The 18,658-nt window shown below is 39.1% G+C and overlaps 1 protein-coding gene across 2 annotated transcripts in view; it reads left to right on the plus strand.

Moving 5' to 3' along the window:
- Lats1 (large tumor suppressor kinase 1) overlaps positions 1–18,658 on the plus strand; it is a 31,667-nt gene that overhangs the window by 4,096 nt on the left and 8,913 nt on the right. The window contains exons 2-5 of one of the 2 annotated variants that reach the window (XM_090337969.1): positions 3,713–4,203; positions 8,145–8,292; positions 10,401–11,911; positions 14,237–14,819. In XM_090337969.1, the coding sequence (XP_090194095.1) occupies positions 3,856–4,203; positions 8,145–8,292; positions 10,401–11,911; positions 14,237–14,819 (2,590 nt within the window). In that variant the 5' untranslated portion in view covers positions 3,713–3,855. Of the gene's footprint in view, positions 1–3,712; positions 4,204–8,144; positions 8,293–10,400; positions 11,912–14,236; positions 14,820–18,658 lie in introns of those variants that run through there. The other variant, XM_090337970.1, reaches the window with a different exon arrangement.

Consider the following 18,658-nt stretch of genomic DNA (forward strand, 5'->3'; position numbering starts at 1 on the left):
AGCTAGGGTTATAATATAATCTACAACCATTTGGCTACAATGTTTTATCTTTACAATGTTTTATCCTACAGAAGCAGGAGTAGGATCCAGCTATTAAGAAGTCTGGTATATCAAATACAGTAGGCCCTTGGTATGTGCAAGTTTATGGTTGGAAGGAGACCACCATTGAGGAAAACCTGCAAATGCTCAGGATGCATAGTCTTTAAACAACTTTGTTGGGCTGGGAATGTGACTTAGTAGTAAAGTGCTTGCCTAGCATGCATGAAGCCGTGGGTTCAATTCCTCAGTACCACATAAACAGAAAAAGCTGGAAGTGGCACTGTGGATCAAGTCTTAAAGTGCTAGCCTTGAACAAAAGAAGCTCAAGGACAGTGCCCAGGTCCTGAATTCAAGTACTAGGAACTAACAATAAACAAACACCTTTGCATTATCATCTGAGCTACATAATATACGCAATTTTTGTTGTTTTGTTTTGGGCCTGAACTCATGGCCTGGGAATTGTCCTTGAGTTTTTTCCACTCAAGGCTAGTATTCTACCACTTTGAGCTATAACTCCACTTCTGGTTTTCTGGTGGTTAATTGGAGTAAGAGTCTCACAGACTTTCTTGCCTGGGCTAGCTCTGAACTGCTATCCTCAGATCTCAGCATTCTGAATAGCTAAGATTACATGCATGAGCTACTGGCACCCAATTTATGTAGCCTTATTTTTGTTTTGTTTTTTACCAGTCCTGGGGATCGAACTCAGGGTCTGGACACTGTCCTTGAGCTTCTTTTGCTCAAAGTTAGCGCTCTCCCACTTGAACCACAGTGCCACTGTAGTACTGATGAATTGAACCCAGGGCTTCATGCATGCTAGGCAAGCATTCTACCACGAAGTCACATTCATAGCCCGCAGCTTTTTAGTTTTAGTTTTTTGTTTTTTTTTTAAAGATGGTTTCACAATATAGCCCATCCAGAATCAGAAAGAGATGTGAAGGACTTGGAGCAAGATGTAGTTCACACAGGCACTCCCCCCAGTAATTCACTTCCTCTAATAGGCCCCTACTTCTTAAAGTGTCCTGAAATACACCTCTCTCCCTCCTCCACCCCACTTTTGTTGTTAGTTGTGGGACTTGAATTCTGGGCTTGTGTAGTGTCTCTGAGCTCTTCAAGAGCTCAAGGCTAGTGCTCTACCACTTTGAGCCAAAGCACTACTTCTGGTTTTCTGGTGGTTAATTGGAGATAAATGTCTCTAGGACTTTCTTGTCCTGGCTGGTTTTGGTTTTAAACTATGATCCTCAGAGTTTAGTCTCCTCAGTAGTTAGGATCACAGGCATGAGCAGTGCACTGGTGCTGGGCTTTTTCTTTTCTTTTTTTTTTTTTTTTTTTTTTTTTTTTTTCTTTTTCTCTTTTTGTCTGTCTTGAGGCTTGGATTTAGGACCTAGGCCTTGTTCTGATCTTTTTTGCTTAAGGCTAATGCTCTACCACTTTGAGCCACAGTGCCATTTCTCCCACAGTGCCACCAACTAGGGACCTCGGCTTTAATGAAGGAGTCTGGGAAAGACATTACAATCTTTCTGTTACATGCAGTCCTGTGGGTGTTAAGTAGGGTCTTTATCCAGTGGCTTACAGGTCCACACTCTTTCTGTGTTACAAAGCCACCATCTTAAAACATGACCTGCTTTGTCATCACTGAAATAGGAAAGAGTTGGAGCAACACAGAATCATTTAAGCTACTTCCATTCAAAACTGGGTATCTGAAAAATAAGTAAAAAGGGCTGGTGATGTGGCGTAAGTAGATCAAGAGCAAGTGCAAGACCCCGAGTTGAAACCTTGTTACTGACAAAATGGAAAGTATTGTGAGCTGGGTGCCAGTGGCTCATGCCTGTAATCCTAGCTACCAGAGAGGCAGAGATCTGAGGATAGCGGTTTGAAGCCAGCCAGCCCAGGAAAGTCCTTAAGTCTCTTATCCAGTAACCACCAAAATCCCAGAAGTGAAGCTATGGCTTAAGTAGTAGAGCGCTAGCCTTGAGCAGAAGAAGCTCAGGGACAGTGTCCAGGCCCTGAGTTCAAGCTCAAGACTAGCACTAAAAAGAACAGAAAAGATTGTTTTCTGGAGAATAAAAAGTTAATAACTAAGGTAACTTTGGGCAATATTACATAATCTTGTAAATAATGCATATGATTATGTAAAAGAATGGGGTGTCATTTTTATCATTATTTAGGCTAATAGTATATGTTATTCAGAATTGATACCGGTTATATTACATTAGTATCTTGTGACATATGTAACAAATAATTGCAAATTTGGTGGGTAAAATTATAACTTAATCGTCTTATAGTTCTTGAGGCCAGAAATACAAAATAAAGTAAGGGTACTCTCCCTTCAGAAACATAATAAGTACTAGGAGATCCTTACTATTTTCAGCTTCTGTTGACTGCCAGCATTCCTTGGTTTCATTGCAGTCTCTGCCTCCATTACTACATTGCTTTCCCTTCCGTTACCTTATATTTTAAGTCTTTCTCTCTTGCTGTCTTATGTCAGTACTGAGAGTTGAACTCAGCCTGGGCACTGTCCCTTAGCTTTTTCACTCAATACTGGAACTCTACCACGTTGGCCACAGCTCCACTTACGGCTTTGTGGTGGTTAATTGGAGATAAGACTCTCACACACTTTTCTAAAAGCTTAGGCTGACTTCTTACTACCATCCTCAGATCTTAGCTTCTTAAGGATAGTAGTTCAAAACTATCTGGACAAGAATGTTCGTGAGATGTGGCTCAGATAGTAGAGTGCCATCCTTGAGCAAAAATGTTCTGGGACAGCACATAAGCCTGAGTTCAAGCCCCAGAACTAGCACAAAAAATGTGTTGGGGATGGGGACAAATTTCAAGGTGTGTTTCATAGCACATGCCTGTTATACCAGCCACATGGAAGTATGAAGCACAGGTTTTGCCAAGGCCAAGCAAAAAAACAACAAATAACAATAAAACAAGGAGAGACATTTTATGTTATATATTTTATTGCAATAATAAAAGTTTGAATGGTAATATGATTTATATATCTAAATTTTACTCATTTCAAGTATATATTTACAGAGCTGTATAGCCATCACTATGATTTTAGAACAGAAAATAGGGGTCAGGATTTTGGCTTAGCGGTAGAGTGCTTGCCTAGCATGCACCTAGGTTTGATTCCTCAGTACCACATACATAGAAAAAAGCCAGAAATGGTGCTGAGGCTCAAGTGGTAGAGCTCTAGCCTTGAGAAAGTCCAAAGACAGTGCTCAGGCCCTGAGCTCAAGCCCAGGACTGGCAAAAAACAACAACAACAACAACAACAACAAAAACAGAAAATAGGTTCATTTTATACCTATTTTTTTTATTTTTTAAGGTAGGCTCTATGTATCCCAGGCTATCCTTGAGTTTGCTAGGTAGAATTTGCTGAGTTTGAACTTAGGATCTCCTGCCTTAGCTTCCCCATGCTGGGTTGCAAGCATGTACTACCATGCTTAGTTTTAAAGAAGTTTTGCAACTTGTTCTTCTATTTTTTAATTTTTGAAATTTTCCTTAAGAATACCTTGTAGATAGAACTGCATCATAACTAGGCTGGTAGTGGTTGAGTTGGGAAGATTGCAAATTTTGGGTAGCCTGGATTCCATTATACCAAACCCTTTCTGAAAATTATTAGTATTTTAATTTGAAAAGGACTTTATACTTTTATTTTCTTTTTTAGGGTTATTTGACTTATAAAGAACTTTACCATTCCTGTGAACTTTATCAAAGGATCGTTTTCACTTGTGCTCAAGAAGAAGCTGTAAGTCTTTCAAGAAGCACCCATAAAAATCTGCTGTGTGGGTCACATATATAGATGTTTTCATGAAGAGGAGTGAAAAGCCAGAGGGATATAGACAAATGAGGCCTAAGACCTTTCCTGCCAGTAACTACACTGGCAGTAGCAGACAAATGTTGCAAGAAATTCGGGAATCCCTTAGGAATTTGTCCAAGCCATCAGATGCTGCTAAAGCTGAACATGGTGTGAGCAAAATGTCAGCTGAAGATCCTCGCCAGGTGAGAAATCCACCCAAATTTGGGACACATCATAAAGCCCTACAAGAAATCCGAAACTCTCTACTCCCATTTGCAAATGAAACAAGTTCTTCTAGGAGTACTTCAGAAGTTAATCCACAGATGTTTCAAGATTTGCAGGCTGCTGGATTTGATGAGGTAAGAACTTTTAAAGACATAGAAAGTATTCTTACCCTGTTCCGTATTATACTTTTTAGGCTCCAGTGGTTCTTTTATTTTGAAGCTTCTACAAACCAAGCATATTAAGTCATTCATTCATTCATTTGGTAGTGAGGCTTGAACTCAGGCCCCCACACTTACTAGGTACTGTGCCACTGGTTCTTACCAAGTTTTTATAGCATTTCATAAATCTTACGTTATTCCTTTCTTTATTGGTGGTATCATGTTCAAGGCTGCTGCTTCCTTGTTTTGTGGTGGTCACAGACAGTCTTCCTGTATACCTCAGACATGAACACTATGTGGCTCAGATTGGCACTGTTGTTAACCCCTACCCCAAACATGTTTCAGCTAATAGTCATTTTGTTGAGCAGTTTGTTAGTTATTCAAGGAAATTATACTGTTGGACTCCTTATGTATACCATCCATTAGAAATTTGCTTTTGTATACATGCAATATAACACTGTGTTATCCTGTATATTTGTATATTAGATCTAATTTTTACACGAGAGAATACATGAGTCATTAAAATCAGTAACTTTTTCAAGAAAAGGAAAAAGGACTTTGTTCCTACCTCACCTTTTCTGTGGTTGATCTCATGTCATCTTCAGTTTTTTTATGTAGGACAATCATGTTACTAGTCTATTCATCCTGTCACCTTTTCTAACCATTTCTCACTTTTAAATGAAATATTAAATCCTGTATGACAAGTAAGTAATGCCTCCTTCTTGGGAAATACATGTCTGTATATGCCTTGCATGGTAGTATACAGTTTTATGTTTACATATAACATAAAGGAGTAGAGAAAGCCAACATTTGAACCCTAGGCACTGTGTCTATATGCTATACATGTTTTTGCATTTAATCCACATATTTTCACATGCCTAGCCTCAGTTTAAGAAACTGAGGATCTGAAATGTTAAATAACTTACCATAGTTCACACAATTTTAAAGTGGAGGTGCTGGAACTCAATCTTAGGTGAGTGTGATTCCAAATTCTCTTAGCTCTACCATGCTATCTAACTTCTTAAAGTCTTCATCACAAAATAATATATAATCTGAGGGGTTTTTTTTTGGTCAGTTCTGGGGCTTGAACTCGGTGCCTGAACACTATCCTTGGGCCTTCTTAAGGCTAGAGCTCTATCACGTGAGCCACATCACCACTTCCAGCTTTTTTCTATGAATGTGGTACCGAGGAATTGAACCTGGGTCTTTGTGCGTGCTACCCGGCCCATTTCCACATTATTTTCCCCATACTTATGACCCTGAATAGTTTCCAGAAATGTGAACTCTAAGAAGATTAAAAATCAAAGCTGTATTGGGGTGGGGAAGGAAGTGGGGAAAACCAAAACTGTAGCTGGGTGCTGGTGGGTACAGGTGGTTAACACCTGTAATCCTAGTAACTCAAGAGGATCTGAGGATCATGGTTTGAGGTCCAGGAAGTGAAGTACATGAGGACTTGTTTTTAGTTAACCACCAAAGAAGCTGGTAGTGTGGCTGAGCAAAAACACTAAGGGACTGTGCCTTAGGCCCTGAGTTCAAACCCTGGTACCAGAACTCCTCACCCCTCCAAAAAAAATCTAGAACTATATAGCTTTCTTCCTGGTATACAGAAGCAGTATTATACTTAATAATTTTTTTTTGCCAGTCCTGGGGCTTGAACCCAGGGCCTGAGCGCTGTCGTTGGGCTTTTCTCAAGGCTAGCACTCTACCACTTGAGCCACAGCACCACTTCTGGCTTTTTTCTTTGTATGTGGTACTGAGGAATTGAACCTGGGTCTTACAACGCACTCTACCACTAGGCCAAACTCCCGGCCTCTATACTTAATAAAATGTTTTAATGATACAAAAGTAATTTCCAGGATTTTTTTGGAGAGGGAATAGTACTGGGTGTAAACTCTTCCACTCTTTAGTACTTTCAGCAATTTATTGTTTTTGTTATTTTTCATGTAATATCTTTTAGCATGGACTATGCTGGGCTTCTGTCTTGCTATTTATTTCTTGGTTAGCTAGAATGATGGGTACACACCACCCTACTCAGTTTTTAATTAGTTGAGATGAAGGGATCTTATGAGCTTTTTTCCTTGAACCACGATTCTCTTGATCTCATTCTTCTAATTGGCTATGATTATCAGCATGAACCACCTCATCCAGCTCATTTCCAGTACCATGAGTGGAATAGTTTTTGTTTTTGTTTTTGTTTTTGTGGTTGATTGTGGAGCTTGAACTCAGGGCTTGTGCACTATCCCTGAGCTCTTTTTACTAAGGCTGACATTCTACTACTTTTAGACTTTTAGCACCACTTCTAGTTTTCTGATGGTTAATTGGAGATAAGAGTCTCACAGACTTTTTGCTTGGGCTGACTTTGAATTATGATTCTCAGATCTCAGCCTACTGAGTAGCTAGGATCATAGGCATGATCCACCAGTACCCAGCTAGGTTTTTGTTTTTGTTTTAAAATAATTTGCTAATTTATGTTTATATAAAAATGAAGAACTGGGAATGTGGCTTAGTGGTAGCTAATTTATGTTTATATAAGAATGAAGAACTGGGAATATGGCTTAGTGGTAGAGTGCTTACCTAGCATACATGAAACCCTAGGTTCAATTCCTCAGTACCACATAAACAAAAAAAGCCAGAAATGGCAGTGTGGCCCAAGTGGTATAGTGTTAGCCTTGATCAAGCAAAACAAGCTCAGGGACAGTGCTCAGGACCTGAGTTCAAGCCCCACAATAGAATGTAATGTGTGTAATGTGTTATATAAATGTGAGAATATTAAAGAAACTAAAGGAGCTTGTAATCCTAGCTACTCAGGAGGCTGAGATCTGAGGATCGGAGTTCAAAGTCAGCCAGGGCACTTAAGTCCATGAGACCCTGATCTCCAATTAACCACACTAGAAAACCAAAGTGGTACTGTGGTTCCAGGGGTAGGTCAGTAGCCTTGAGCTGAAGAGCTTAGGGATAGTGCCCAGTCCTAGGCTCCATGACTAACCAAAAAAAGAAATAAAAGATTTCAGGATTTTTGTTTTCTTTAGTAGTTTGACACTGATTTTTTTTCCTTTCTTTTTTTTTTCATATATCTTTTATTGTAATTAATAGAAGGGTTACATGATATTCACCAGATAGAAGGTGCATTACTTCACAAACATTGATACCCTTTCTCATGTCTTGGTTCCCATTTCCCTCCCACCACCCCTGCCCCTCATCTTGTTTTCCCCCCTTCCCTATCCTATTTCAAATAACCAAATATGCATATATACAATATATCAAATAACAAGGTGAAATACTGTAACAATATGAGATAACCAAAGGACAGCGAAAGAGATGGGAGATAACATAGTACATTAAGGACAACAATCATTCATTATATGGCTTTTGTTTCTATATCCTGGAGGTCCTTTCATTTAGTGTCATACTATATGGCCTTATGTATCTAGGTTTTAGTCTACTGTAAATCTCTGCTAGGAGAGCCCAAGGTTTCTACTGATTATGACAAATAGGAGAAACCATTGAGCCCATGTTCCTTTGAGTCTGGCTTACTTCACTTAATATGATTTTTTCTAAGTCTTTCCATTTCCTTACAAATGGAGCAATGTCGTTCTTTCTGACAGCAGCATAGAATTCCATTGTGTATGAAGACCACATCTTGTTGATCCACTCATCACCTGAGGGGCATCTGGGTTGGTTCCATATCTTTGCTATGGTAAATAGTGCTGCAATGAACATCGTTGTGCTAGGGGATTTAGTATGTCCTTGTTTCTGGACAATTGGGTAAATGCCAAGTATTGACACTGATTTTTTAAAATTTGTTTTTGTTTGTCGTAGTTATAAACATGATGTTAATATTGTAGTTTAAGGTCCTGTTCCTTCCTGCCTACTAACTATACTACTTAAATTTTGTATTTTTTAAAATTTTATATCAGGATATGGTTATACAAGCTCTTCAAAAAACTAATAACAGAAGTATAGAAGCAGCAATTGAATGCATTAGTAAAATGAGTTATCAAGATCCTCGGCGGGAGCAGATGGCTGCAGCAGCTGCCAGACCTGTTAATGCCAGCATGAAAACAGGTGATTCATCAGACACTTTTTTTTTATAATCTCTTGCAGTATAGTTTTACAACACTGACTATATCAAATCTTTGGCCTTAGAAATTACTAGCAGCATGCCACTACTGGCGGTTCATACCTGCAATCCTAACTATTCATGAGTCTGAGATCTGAGGGTCTCAGTTCAAAGTCAGCTGGGGCGGGAAAGTCCATAAGACTTTTACTTTGAATTAACCACAGAAAACTGAAGTGGAGGGGCCGGGAGTTTGGCCTAGTAGTAGTGTGCTTGCCTAGCATGCATGAAGACCCAGGTTTGATTACTTGGTACAACATACATAAAAGCTGGAAGTGGTCCTGTGGCTCAAGTGGTAGAGCACGAGCCTTGAGGAAAGCCCAAGGGCTGAGTTCAGTCCACAGGACTGGCCAGGAAAAAAAGAATGCCCAGGAGTTTGGCCTAGTGGTATAGAGTGCTTTGCCTAGCATGCACGAAGACCTGGGTTCAATTCCTCCATACCACATACATAGAAAACAAACCAGAAGTGGTGCTGAGGGTCAAGTGGTAGGACTCTAGCCTTGAGAAAATCCAAGAACAGGGCTCAGGCGCTAAACTCAAGCCCCAGGAGTGGCAAAAAAAGGCAAAAAAAGGCAAAAAAAAAAAAAAAAAGAAGAAGAAGAAAAAGAAAAAACTGAAGTGGAACTGTTGCTAAAAGTGTTAGGGCACTAGCCTTGAGAAAAATAGCACAGACACAGTGCCTAGGCCCTGAGTTCAAGCACTGTGACTGACAAACAGGAACAAATAACATTGGGCATAACACTATCTATAGAAAATGTATATCTAACTTGTATGTCTCATGTATCTCACTAATGACAAGGAAAATGATAGATTAAGGGACCCTTATTTGCTTTGTAAGTTTGAGTTATGAGCATCTATCACGTCAAAAATAAAGTTGAAAAATAAAACCATTTACTGAAAATTTATTTTTCTTTCTTTGGTTTTGCACTTAATCTAGTTAACACATACCATTTCACTTTGGATAGGAGATAGGAACAGTTAAAAAAGAAGCACTCTCCTGCTGGGTATTGATATTTTACACATCTAATCCTATTTAGTCAGGAAGCTGAGATCTGAAGATCAAGGTTCAAAGTTAACCTGGGCAGGAAAATTCATGAAGTTCCTTATCTCCATTTAACCACCAAAATCATGTAAGTGAAACTGTGGCTCAAGTGGTAAAAGTGCTAGCCTTAAGCATAAAAGCTCAGGGGCAGCACTCAGGCCCTGAGTTCGAGCCCTAAGATCAGCAGGAAAGAAAAATCCACTCTCCTACTCAGGAGGCTAAGGATGGTAGCTGGAAGGTAGCCTGGAAAGAAGGTCTGTGAGACTCATCTTTCCAAGAAGTTACCAGAAAAAGCATTAAGTGGAACTGTGACCCAGGTAGTAGAGTGCTAGCCTTCATCAAAAAGAAAGGTCAGGGACCGTACCCAGAGCCTGAGTATAAGTCCCAGGACCAGCATGCGCACACGTGCATGAGCGCACACACATACACATGCAAATAATGATAATAGTCTACTCTCTTAGAACCAGGTGTGATGGACTGGATGGCAGTGGCTTACGCCTGTAATCCTAGCTATTCAGGAGGTTGAGATCTGAGGATCCAGGTTCAAAGCCAGTCTGGGTACAAAAGGACTGAGACTCTTATCTCCAGTTAACCTCTAGAAAGCAGGGAAGTGGGGGTTGGCTCAAGGGTAAGGCGGTAGCCTTGACCTGAAGAGCTTGGGGTCAATGGCCAGGCCCAGTTCAAGCCCCATAACCTACCAAAAAAAAGAACCAGTTTTAATGGAGTACATGCGCAAAATCTTAGCATTTGAGAGACGAGGCTGGAGGATAATGAATTTGAGGCCTGCCAAGTCTACTTAACAAGATCCTGTCTCAAAATCAATCTACTTTCTTAGTTTTTAAGTATACATTATTACTAACCATAGTCAACATGTTGTACAATCAGTCTCTTTAACATATTCCTATTCTTAAGATTTCTTAAAGTGGAATTACCATTTAGTAGTATCAGAAGGCCAGGCTAAAGTTTTCAAAAATAAGGGTTTAAAAACGTGATTTTTCTCTTTTATCACTATAGGGAGTGTGCAACATTCAATTAACCGCAAACAAAGCTGGAAAGGTTCTAAAGAATCCTTAGTTCCTCAGAGACATGGTCAACCTCTAGGAGAAAACGTGGCCTATCGTTCTGAAAGCCCCAGCTCACAGACAGATGCAGGAAGACCCTTGTCTGGATCTGGTATTACAGCATTTGTTCAATCTCATCCAAGCAATGGTCAAAGGGTGAACCCCCCACCACCACCTCAAGTAAGGAGTGTCACTCCTCCACCACCCCCAAGAGGCCAGACTCCCCCTCCACGAGGTACAACTCCACCTCCCCCAGCATGGGAACCAAACTCTCAGACAAAGCGCTATTCTGGAAATATGGAGTATGTGATCTCCCGTATCTCCCCTGTTCCACCTGGGGCATGGCAGGAGAGCTATCCTCCACCGCCCCTGACCACTTCCCCCATGAATCCTCCTAACCAGGGACAGAGAGGCATTAATTCCGTTCCTCTTGGCAGACAGCCAATCATCATGCAGAGTTCTAACAAATACAGCTTTCCACCTGTGAGACCTGGAATTCAGAATGGTGGTCAAACTGACTTCATGATACACCAGAATGTTGCTCCTACTGTCTCTGTTAGTCGGCAGCCACCCCCTCCATATCCTCTGACCCCAGCTAATGGACAAAACCCTTGCGCTTTACAAACAGGAGGATCTGTTGCTCCTACATCATATACTAATGGAAATATTCCTCAATCTATGATGGTGCCAAATAGAAATAGTCATAACATGGAACTCTATAACATTAATGTACCTGGACTGCAAACAACTTGGCCTCAGTCATCATCTGCTCCTGCCCAGTCATCCCCCAGCAGCGGGCATGAAATTCCTACATGGCAACCTAACATACCAGTGAGGTCAAATTCTTTTAATAACCCATTAGGAAATAGAACAAGTCACTCTGCCAATTCTCAACCTTCAGCTACCACAGTCACTGCAATCACACCAGCTCCTATTCAACAGCCTGTGAAAAGCATGCGTGTATTAAAGCCAGAACTACAAACTGCTTTAGCACCTACTCATCCTTCCTGGATACCACAACCAATTCAGACTGTTCAACCCAGCCCTTTTTCTGAAGGTACCACTTCAAATATAACAGTCAAGCCATCTGTGGCTGAAGCACCAAATTATCAAGGTCCACCACCACCTTATCCAAAACACTTATTACACCAAAACCCATCTATTCCTCCATATGAATCAATCAATAAATCTTGCAAAGAGGACCAGACTGGCTTGCCCAAGGAAGATGAGAGTGAGAAGAATTTTGAAAATGTTGATAATGGTGATAAAGAAAAGAAACAGATTACAACCTCACCTATCACTGTTAGGAAAAACAAGAAAGATGAAGAACGAAGGGAATCTCGTATTCAGAGCTATTCTCCCCAGGCATTTAAATTTTTTATGGAGCAACATGTAGAAAATGTCCTCAAATCTCATCAGCAACGTCTCCATCGTAAAAAACAATTAGAGAATGAAATGATGCGGGTAAAACCTTTTAAAATATCTATTTTTACACTTGATCATGTTTCCTTGTCGTTTATTTAAAAATACTGTTCTAGTGTTTTTCTTCTTATAAATGTAATGTTGCCATCCATTAAATGAAGCTGATTTTAGCATTTTATATAAGTATTTCAATAAGTATTTCAAGATTTACTCAGAGTTTTCTGAAATAAAGTTCAAGAAAGTCAAGAAAAATATAATTTAGTGTGGAATTATAATTTAGTATGGGATCTCTCCACGTAAAACTAAATGTTCTAGTAATAAACATAAATTTATAATGTAAATATTAGGTATATATAGTCATCTTACATGGAAATTGGAAGAAAGGTTATTTGCTCTGTATTATCTATTACAACATTTAGCAATCAGCTAGAATCTGGGCACCACTGGTTTATGACTATAATCATAGCTACTTTTTAGGCTGAGATCTTAGAATCACATTTTGAAGCTAGTCCAGACAGACAGATCTAAGAGACTTACTTCCAAATAACTAGTTGAAAAGTGGAGTTGTGGCTCAAATGGTAGAGTGCTTGGTGAAAAAACCTAATGATCCAGATGCTATGGTCACCTTCTAGGGGCCCAAAACAATCAGCTAGAAATACCTGTGTCATGGGGCTTGAACTCTGGGCCTGAGGGCTGTTCCAGAGCTCTTCAGCTCAAGGCTCGCCCTTGAGCCACAGGTCTACTTCCGGTTTTCTAGTGGTTAATTGGAGATAAGAGTCTCACTGTTCTTTAGTGCCCAGGCTGGCTTTGAACTGTAATCCTCAGATCTCAGGCTCCTGAGTAACTAGGATTATAGGTGTGAGCCACTGCACCTGGCTATCTCATTTCTTGATATACTTAAAAAAAATGTTTCTTTATACTTGTAAATTTTAGTCAGAGTATACTCAAAAAGAAGTCAGAACAAGTAAATAGATTGATCTGTTATAATTCCACACAGATCTCTATTACATATTATAATAAAACCAGCATCATCATTTTTACCATATGCTTAGCATTTAAAGGTTTGAATACTAATCTTAGTCCACTACCCAAAAATCTAAGAAGCTCAAACTTGTGATTAAACTTCAGAAACTTGAACTGTTCTTTTAATTTTTTTTTCTTCCAAGTCTGATTTTACAGTACAGTATTGTTTTTCTTACTATAAATAGAATTGCTAGACAAGAAATATCACGGTAATCCTCCATTGTTTATTTATAGTGTAGATCTTAGAATTTCTTACTAAAGTCCGTCTATATGTATTTTTCTTAGTTTATTTTTCCTTTTTCCTCTTCACTTCCACTAATAGCTGGTTTAAACTTTTATGGTGTTGGAAGCTTTGCTGACTTCTGTAGCCTCCATTACTGTGTAGGCAAGTAAGATTTTTAAGAGAAATAGTTCTAAGTTTGGCATGCCCCTTCCTTAAAAGATCTTTGCATGCAGATGTGCATCCTAACAGAAGCATGAAGTTGCTAGATTTGAAATAGTCTTGCATTTCTGAAGTTAGAGACCCTACTTTTCCGATTGAATTTCTTTTCTATTTAGTACATTTTCTCATTAGTAAATTACTTATTAGCCAAAAAAGTTCCTCCTTTATAAATTTAGGTATTCCGTATTTACTTAGAGGGTGATGTTTGTTTTTAGTCTACTTTTTTTTCGTAAGTGACACTGATGACTACTCTTTGTGTTTTGTGTTAGTGGTGGGCTGAGTCCCACATACTTTAGTGCTATAGGAAAGATAGAAGGAAAAAGAAGAAAAGACTATTATGACTTGTGTATTTCTTAAGAATGAGAAAAGAGTTAATTAGAGGAAGCATTCTTTTGTTGTTCCTAATACATCTTTTTTTTTTTTTTTTAGCTTAGGGCTGGAAGAATTTCTTTTTATAAAAGATAAAATGAGGGAAAGGATATTTGAGGCCTAGGTATTCCACAAAAAGGAGGATTTAATGAAGGCTATCTAATCCTATAATTTGGGTGATTGCATGGAGAACTAAGAATGCATGTTAACAGACATTTGTTTCATTGCATATTGTAAAACTTTGTTTTTAGTGCTTTAGAGAAGATTAGAATGCTGACGACTGATTTTTCTTGCTCTCCATAGCTAAGTCTGCACCTGTGTTCACTTTTTTACATCCTTTTAACTATTTCTTAAACTGTCGTTTTGATCATTAATTTTCTCTGAAATACATTCTAGATTTCTAACAGCTTTATTAAGAACTGATTATGCATTTAACATTTAAGTAAATGCCTGATTTTTTTTTCTGAGCTATTTCTCATTATTCAATATTGAAGAAGGAAATTCCTCATTTAACATGTAGTTTATTTACCTAGGTTGGATTATCTCAAGATGCCCAGGATCAGATGAGAAAGATGCTTTGCCAGAAAGAGTCTAATTACATCCGTCTTAAAAGGGCTAAAATGGACAAATCTATGTTTGTGAAGATAAAAACATTAGGAATAGGAGCATTTGGTGAAGTCTGTCTAGCAAGAAAAGTAGATACTAAGGCTTTGTATGCAACAAAAACTCTTCGAAAGAAAGATGTTTTACTTCGAAATCAAGTTGCTCATGTTAAAGCTGAAAGAGATATCCTGGCTGAAGCTGACAATGAATGGGTAGTTCGCTTATATTATTCATTCCAAGATAAAGACAATTTATATTTTGTAATGGACTATATTCCTGGGGGTGATATGATGAGCCTGTTAATCAGAATGGGCATCTTTCCAGAAAACCTGGCACGATTCTACATAGCAGAACTTACCTGTGCAGTTGAAAGTGTTCATAAAATGGGTTTTATTCATAGAGATATTAAACCTGATAACATTTTGATTGATCGTGATGGTCATATTAAATTGACTGACTTTGGCCTCTGCACTGGGTTCAGATGGACACATGATTCCAAGTACTACCAGAGTGGTAAGTAAATTTACACAAATTATTTTAGTTCACAGTAATGTTATTTATGCAATAAAACTTAAGTAAAAGTTATGATAGTATAATTACTGTTGGATAAAAAACTTACAGATTTATAAAATGAAAGAATGTGAATGTGTTTAACTTTCTAAATATTAACATTTATTTATTTATTTATTGTCGCTCATGGGAATTGAAGTCAGGGCCTGGGCATTGTCTCTGAGTTTTTTTTTTTTTTTTAATTTTATTTTATTGTAAAGGTGATGTACAGAAGGGTTACAATTACATAAGTAAGGCAATGAGTACATTACTTTTCCAACAATGTTCCCCCCTTTATTTTCTCCTGCTTTCCCTCCCTTGTCTCTTGAGTTTTTTTGTTCTAGGACAGTGCTCTACTACTTTGAGTCATAGCACCATTTCCAATTTTCTGGTAGTTATTTCCTAACATTTTTGTGCTTAGAATAAAGAAGCACTATTTTGCAAATGTCAAAATAAATAAATATTTGAACTTTCTCTTCAATTTCTGTGCTCAGTACTATGAACGTTTTTTTTGCCTTTTCAAGTTTTTATTTTTATGCATTGTTTGTATTAAAAAGAAAAGCATAATTACCACAAATTACAGAGTAAAGGAGGAGTAGAATAATGAATGAATCACTTTAGCCTGGAATGCAGATGCTCTCAATAATACTGTTATAATACAAGCTCATTCAAGTATTTTACTTTTTTTTTTTTTTTTTTTTTTGGCCAGTCCTGTGCTTGAGCTCAGGGCCTGAGCACTGTCCTTGGACTTTCTCAAGGCTAGAGCTCTACCACTTGAGCCTCAGCACCACTTCCGGCTTTTTTCTATGTATGTGGTACCGAGGAATCGAACCCGGGTCTTCATGCATGCTAGGCAAGCACTTTAACCACTAGGCCAAACTCCCGGCCCTTTTTTTTGTTCTTTTACATGTGATATCCTAGAGCTCATGGTAGTAATGTACTGTGAGCGTAAGGGGGAACCTTTCTCTGCAAAGCCAGATGAGTTTTCTTCTCCAGTGAGAAATGGGCTGAAAGTTCTTACCTTCACCATCAACATGGCCAAAGGAGGAGGGGATGGTGCTATGAGGGAGAAATCAGGGACCCTTCCACACAAGAAGTACTTCTGGGTTCCTATTCAAGGGTCCCAGATGATCCAGACTTTTGGTGACCCCTCCTCCACTTTCAGGGCCTTCTGAGCAGCTTGCTTTCTTTTGTAAATCAATCATTAGAAAAGTGGGGGGGGGGCGCGGTAAAAGAGCTACAATGGAACAAAATAACATAAAAAAGGCTGAACAGCTTCTACCCTATTAACATTTTTAAAAATGACTTTATGTTTTGCATTTTTTGTTTTGTTTTGACCTTACTAGCTTTGAACTCAGGGCATCACACCTTCAAAATAATCAGCCTACCATTTGAGGCATTCTGCCAAGCACCTCAAGTTAGGTGTTTTTTTTTTTTCTTTTTGGGTTCTGGGACTTGAGCTTGGCCTAAGCACTGTCCCTGAGCTCTTCAGCTCAAGGCTATTGCCCTACCCTTGAGCCAAGTCCCACTTCCTGTTTTTTAGAGGTTTTTTTTTGTGTCCAGGCTGGCTTTGAACCTTGATTCTCAGATCTCAGCCTCCTGAATAACTAGGATCATAGGCGTGAGCCACCGCACCCAGCTTGAGTTAGCTTCTTTATAAAATTTAGTTGTTTTGAAGTGTAAGGCATCTTTAAAAAAGTTAATGTGTATATTTATGTGCAGGGAATGGTGCTTGAACTTAAGGTCTAACATACTCACTGGGCTTGCCTGTTTACAGCTGACATACTACCACTTGAATCATACCATTAGTTCTGGATTTATTATCATTTTTTTTTGTCAGTCATGGGGGTTGAACTATGGGCCTGGGCACTGTCCCTAAGCTCTTCAGCTACCCCCTACTACCCCACAGCCCCATTTCCCATTTTCTAGAGATTGGAGGTAAGAGTCTTGTACTTTTTAGTGCCTGCGCTGGTGGGCTAGTTACATTTTTTTTTCTATGTATGTGGTATCAAGGAATTGAACTCAGGTCTTTGTGCATGGTAGGCAAGCACTTTACCACTAGGCTAAACTCCTGGGCCCTAGTTATAGATTTTTGATTGATGTTGTTTTGCCAATCCTGGGGCTTGAACTCTTTGGACCTGGGTGTTGTCCCTAAGCTTCTTTTGCTCAAGGTTAGCACGCCATCACTTGAGCCACAGTGCCTTTTGAGTAGCTTATTGGAGATGAATCTTGGGGAGGATCTTCCCTGGGCTGGCTTCAAATTTTTATCGTCATATCACAGCCTCCTAAGTAGCTAGGATTATAGGCATGAGCCACCAGCAGCCTGCTCAGTTCTGGATTTTTGCTGGCTAACTGGAGATGGAATTTCTTAGTCTTTTTTTTTTTTTTTCCTTCGCTTTTATGGTCTCAACCTCCTGAGTAGCTAAGGATTTGAGGTACCTATAATCTCCAGATACAGTGTGTGTGTGTGTGTGTGTGTGTGTGTGTGTGTGTGTGTGTGTGTGTGTGTGTGTGTGTGTGTAGTATCTGGAACATGTTATCTGTACAGTACATACTGTACATGAGATGTACAACATGCAGTGTGTATCTGTACATGTACAGATGTACACATGTACATGTGTGTATCTGGAACTACTGGTATCTGGCTTAAAAATAATTTTCAAATTAAATCCCACATGCATGAGTTAAGAGTATTTTAGAAGCCCCTAAGCCATCACTTTTTTTTTCAAAGATCCCCATTGCAGAACTTTCTCTTCGTTTTTTGTCATATAAGTATATATTCCTACATAATACTTCATTTTGCCTATTCTTGAAACTTACTTTAAAAATAATTCTTTATGTATGCTTCTATATTGGTTTTATTTATGTTTTTTCAAGTTATTCCATTTAAAAAACTTGTATTTCACTATTTTGATTTTTTTTTTTCTTTTTTGCCAGTCCTAGGGCTTAAACTGTAATCGGAGGCTTGCAGTTTGAAGCCAGTCTAGGCAGGAAAGGTCTGTGAGACTTTTTTTTTTTTTTTTTCCAGTCCTGGGCTTGGGCTCAGGGCTTGAGCACTGTCCCTGGATTTTCTCAAGGCTAGGGCTCTACCACTTGAGCCTCAGCACCACTTCCGGCTTTATGCTATGTATGTGGCACCGAGGAATCGAACCCGGGTCTTCGTGCATGCTAGGCAAGCACTCTACCACTAGGCCAAACTCCTAGCCCTGTGAGACTTTTTTTTTTTAGTGGGTTGTGGCGCTTTGACCCTAGGCTTAGGCGCTGTCCCTGAGCTCTTCAGCTCAAGGCTATCATCCTACCCCTTGAGCCACAGCCCCACTTCCGGTTTTCTAGTGATTAATTGGAGATTAGAGTCTCATGGGCTTTTTAGTGCCTGGGCTGGCTTTGAACCTTGACCCTTAGATCTCAGGTTCCTGAGTAGCTAGGATTTTTGTCCTTGTTTTTTATATCTTAGCAAATACCACCATTGTAGTTACACTTCCCTGGCCACCCAATGTTATGTAGCTATCTAGTTATACTTGTTTCATTACCTGTTTTCTGAGGAGGAGAATTCCCTGTTTCTTTTGTTTGTTATTGGTTTGTTTTTGTTTTTGTTTTTTCCCTTTGGTGCTGGTCATGGGGCTTGAACTCGGGGCTTGAGTGCTGTTCCTGAGCTTTTTGTTTTTTCTTTCTTATCACTTGAGCCAAAGTTCTGCTTTTGGATTTATGGTGGTTATTTGGAGATAAAAGACTCATGAACTGAGCTGGCTTTGAACTTCAATGCTCAGTCTTTGCCTCCTGAGTAGCTTGTTTCTTTTTGAAAA

The sequence above is a fragment of the Megascapheus bottae genome, chromosome 8 (genome assembly GCF_031878675.1).
Source record: "Megascapheus bottae isolate mThoBot1 chromosome 8, mThoBot2.hap1, whole genome shotgun sequence".
Classification (NCBI taxonomy): Eukaryota; Metazoa; Chordata; class Mammalia; order Rodentia; family Geomyidae; genus Megascapheus; species Megascapheus bottae.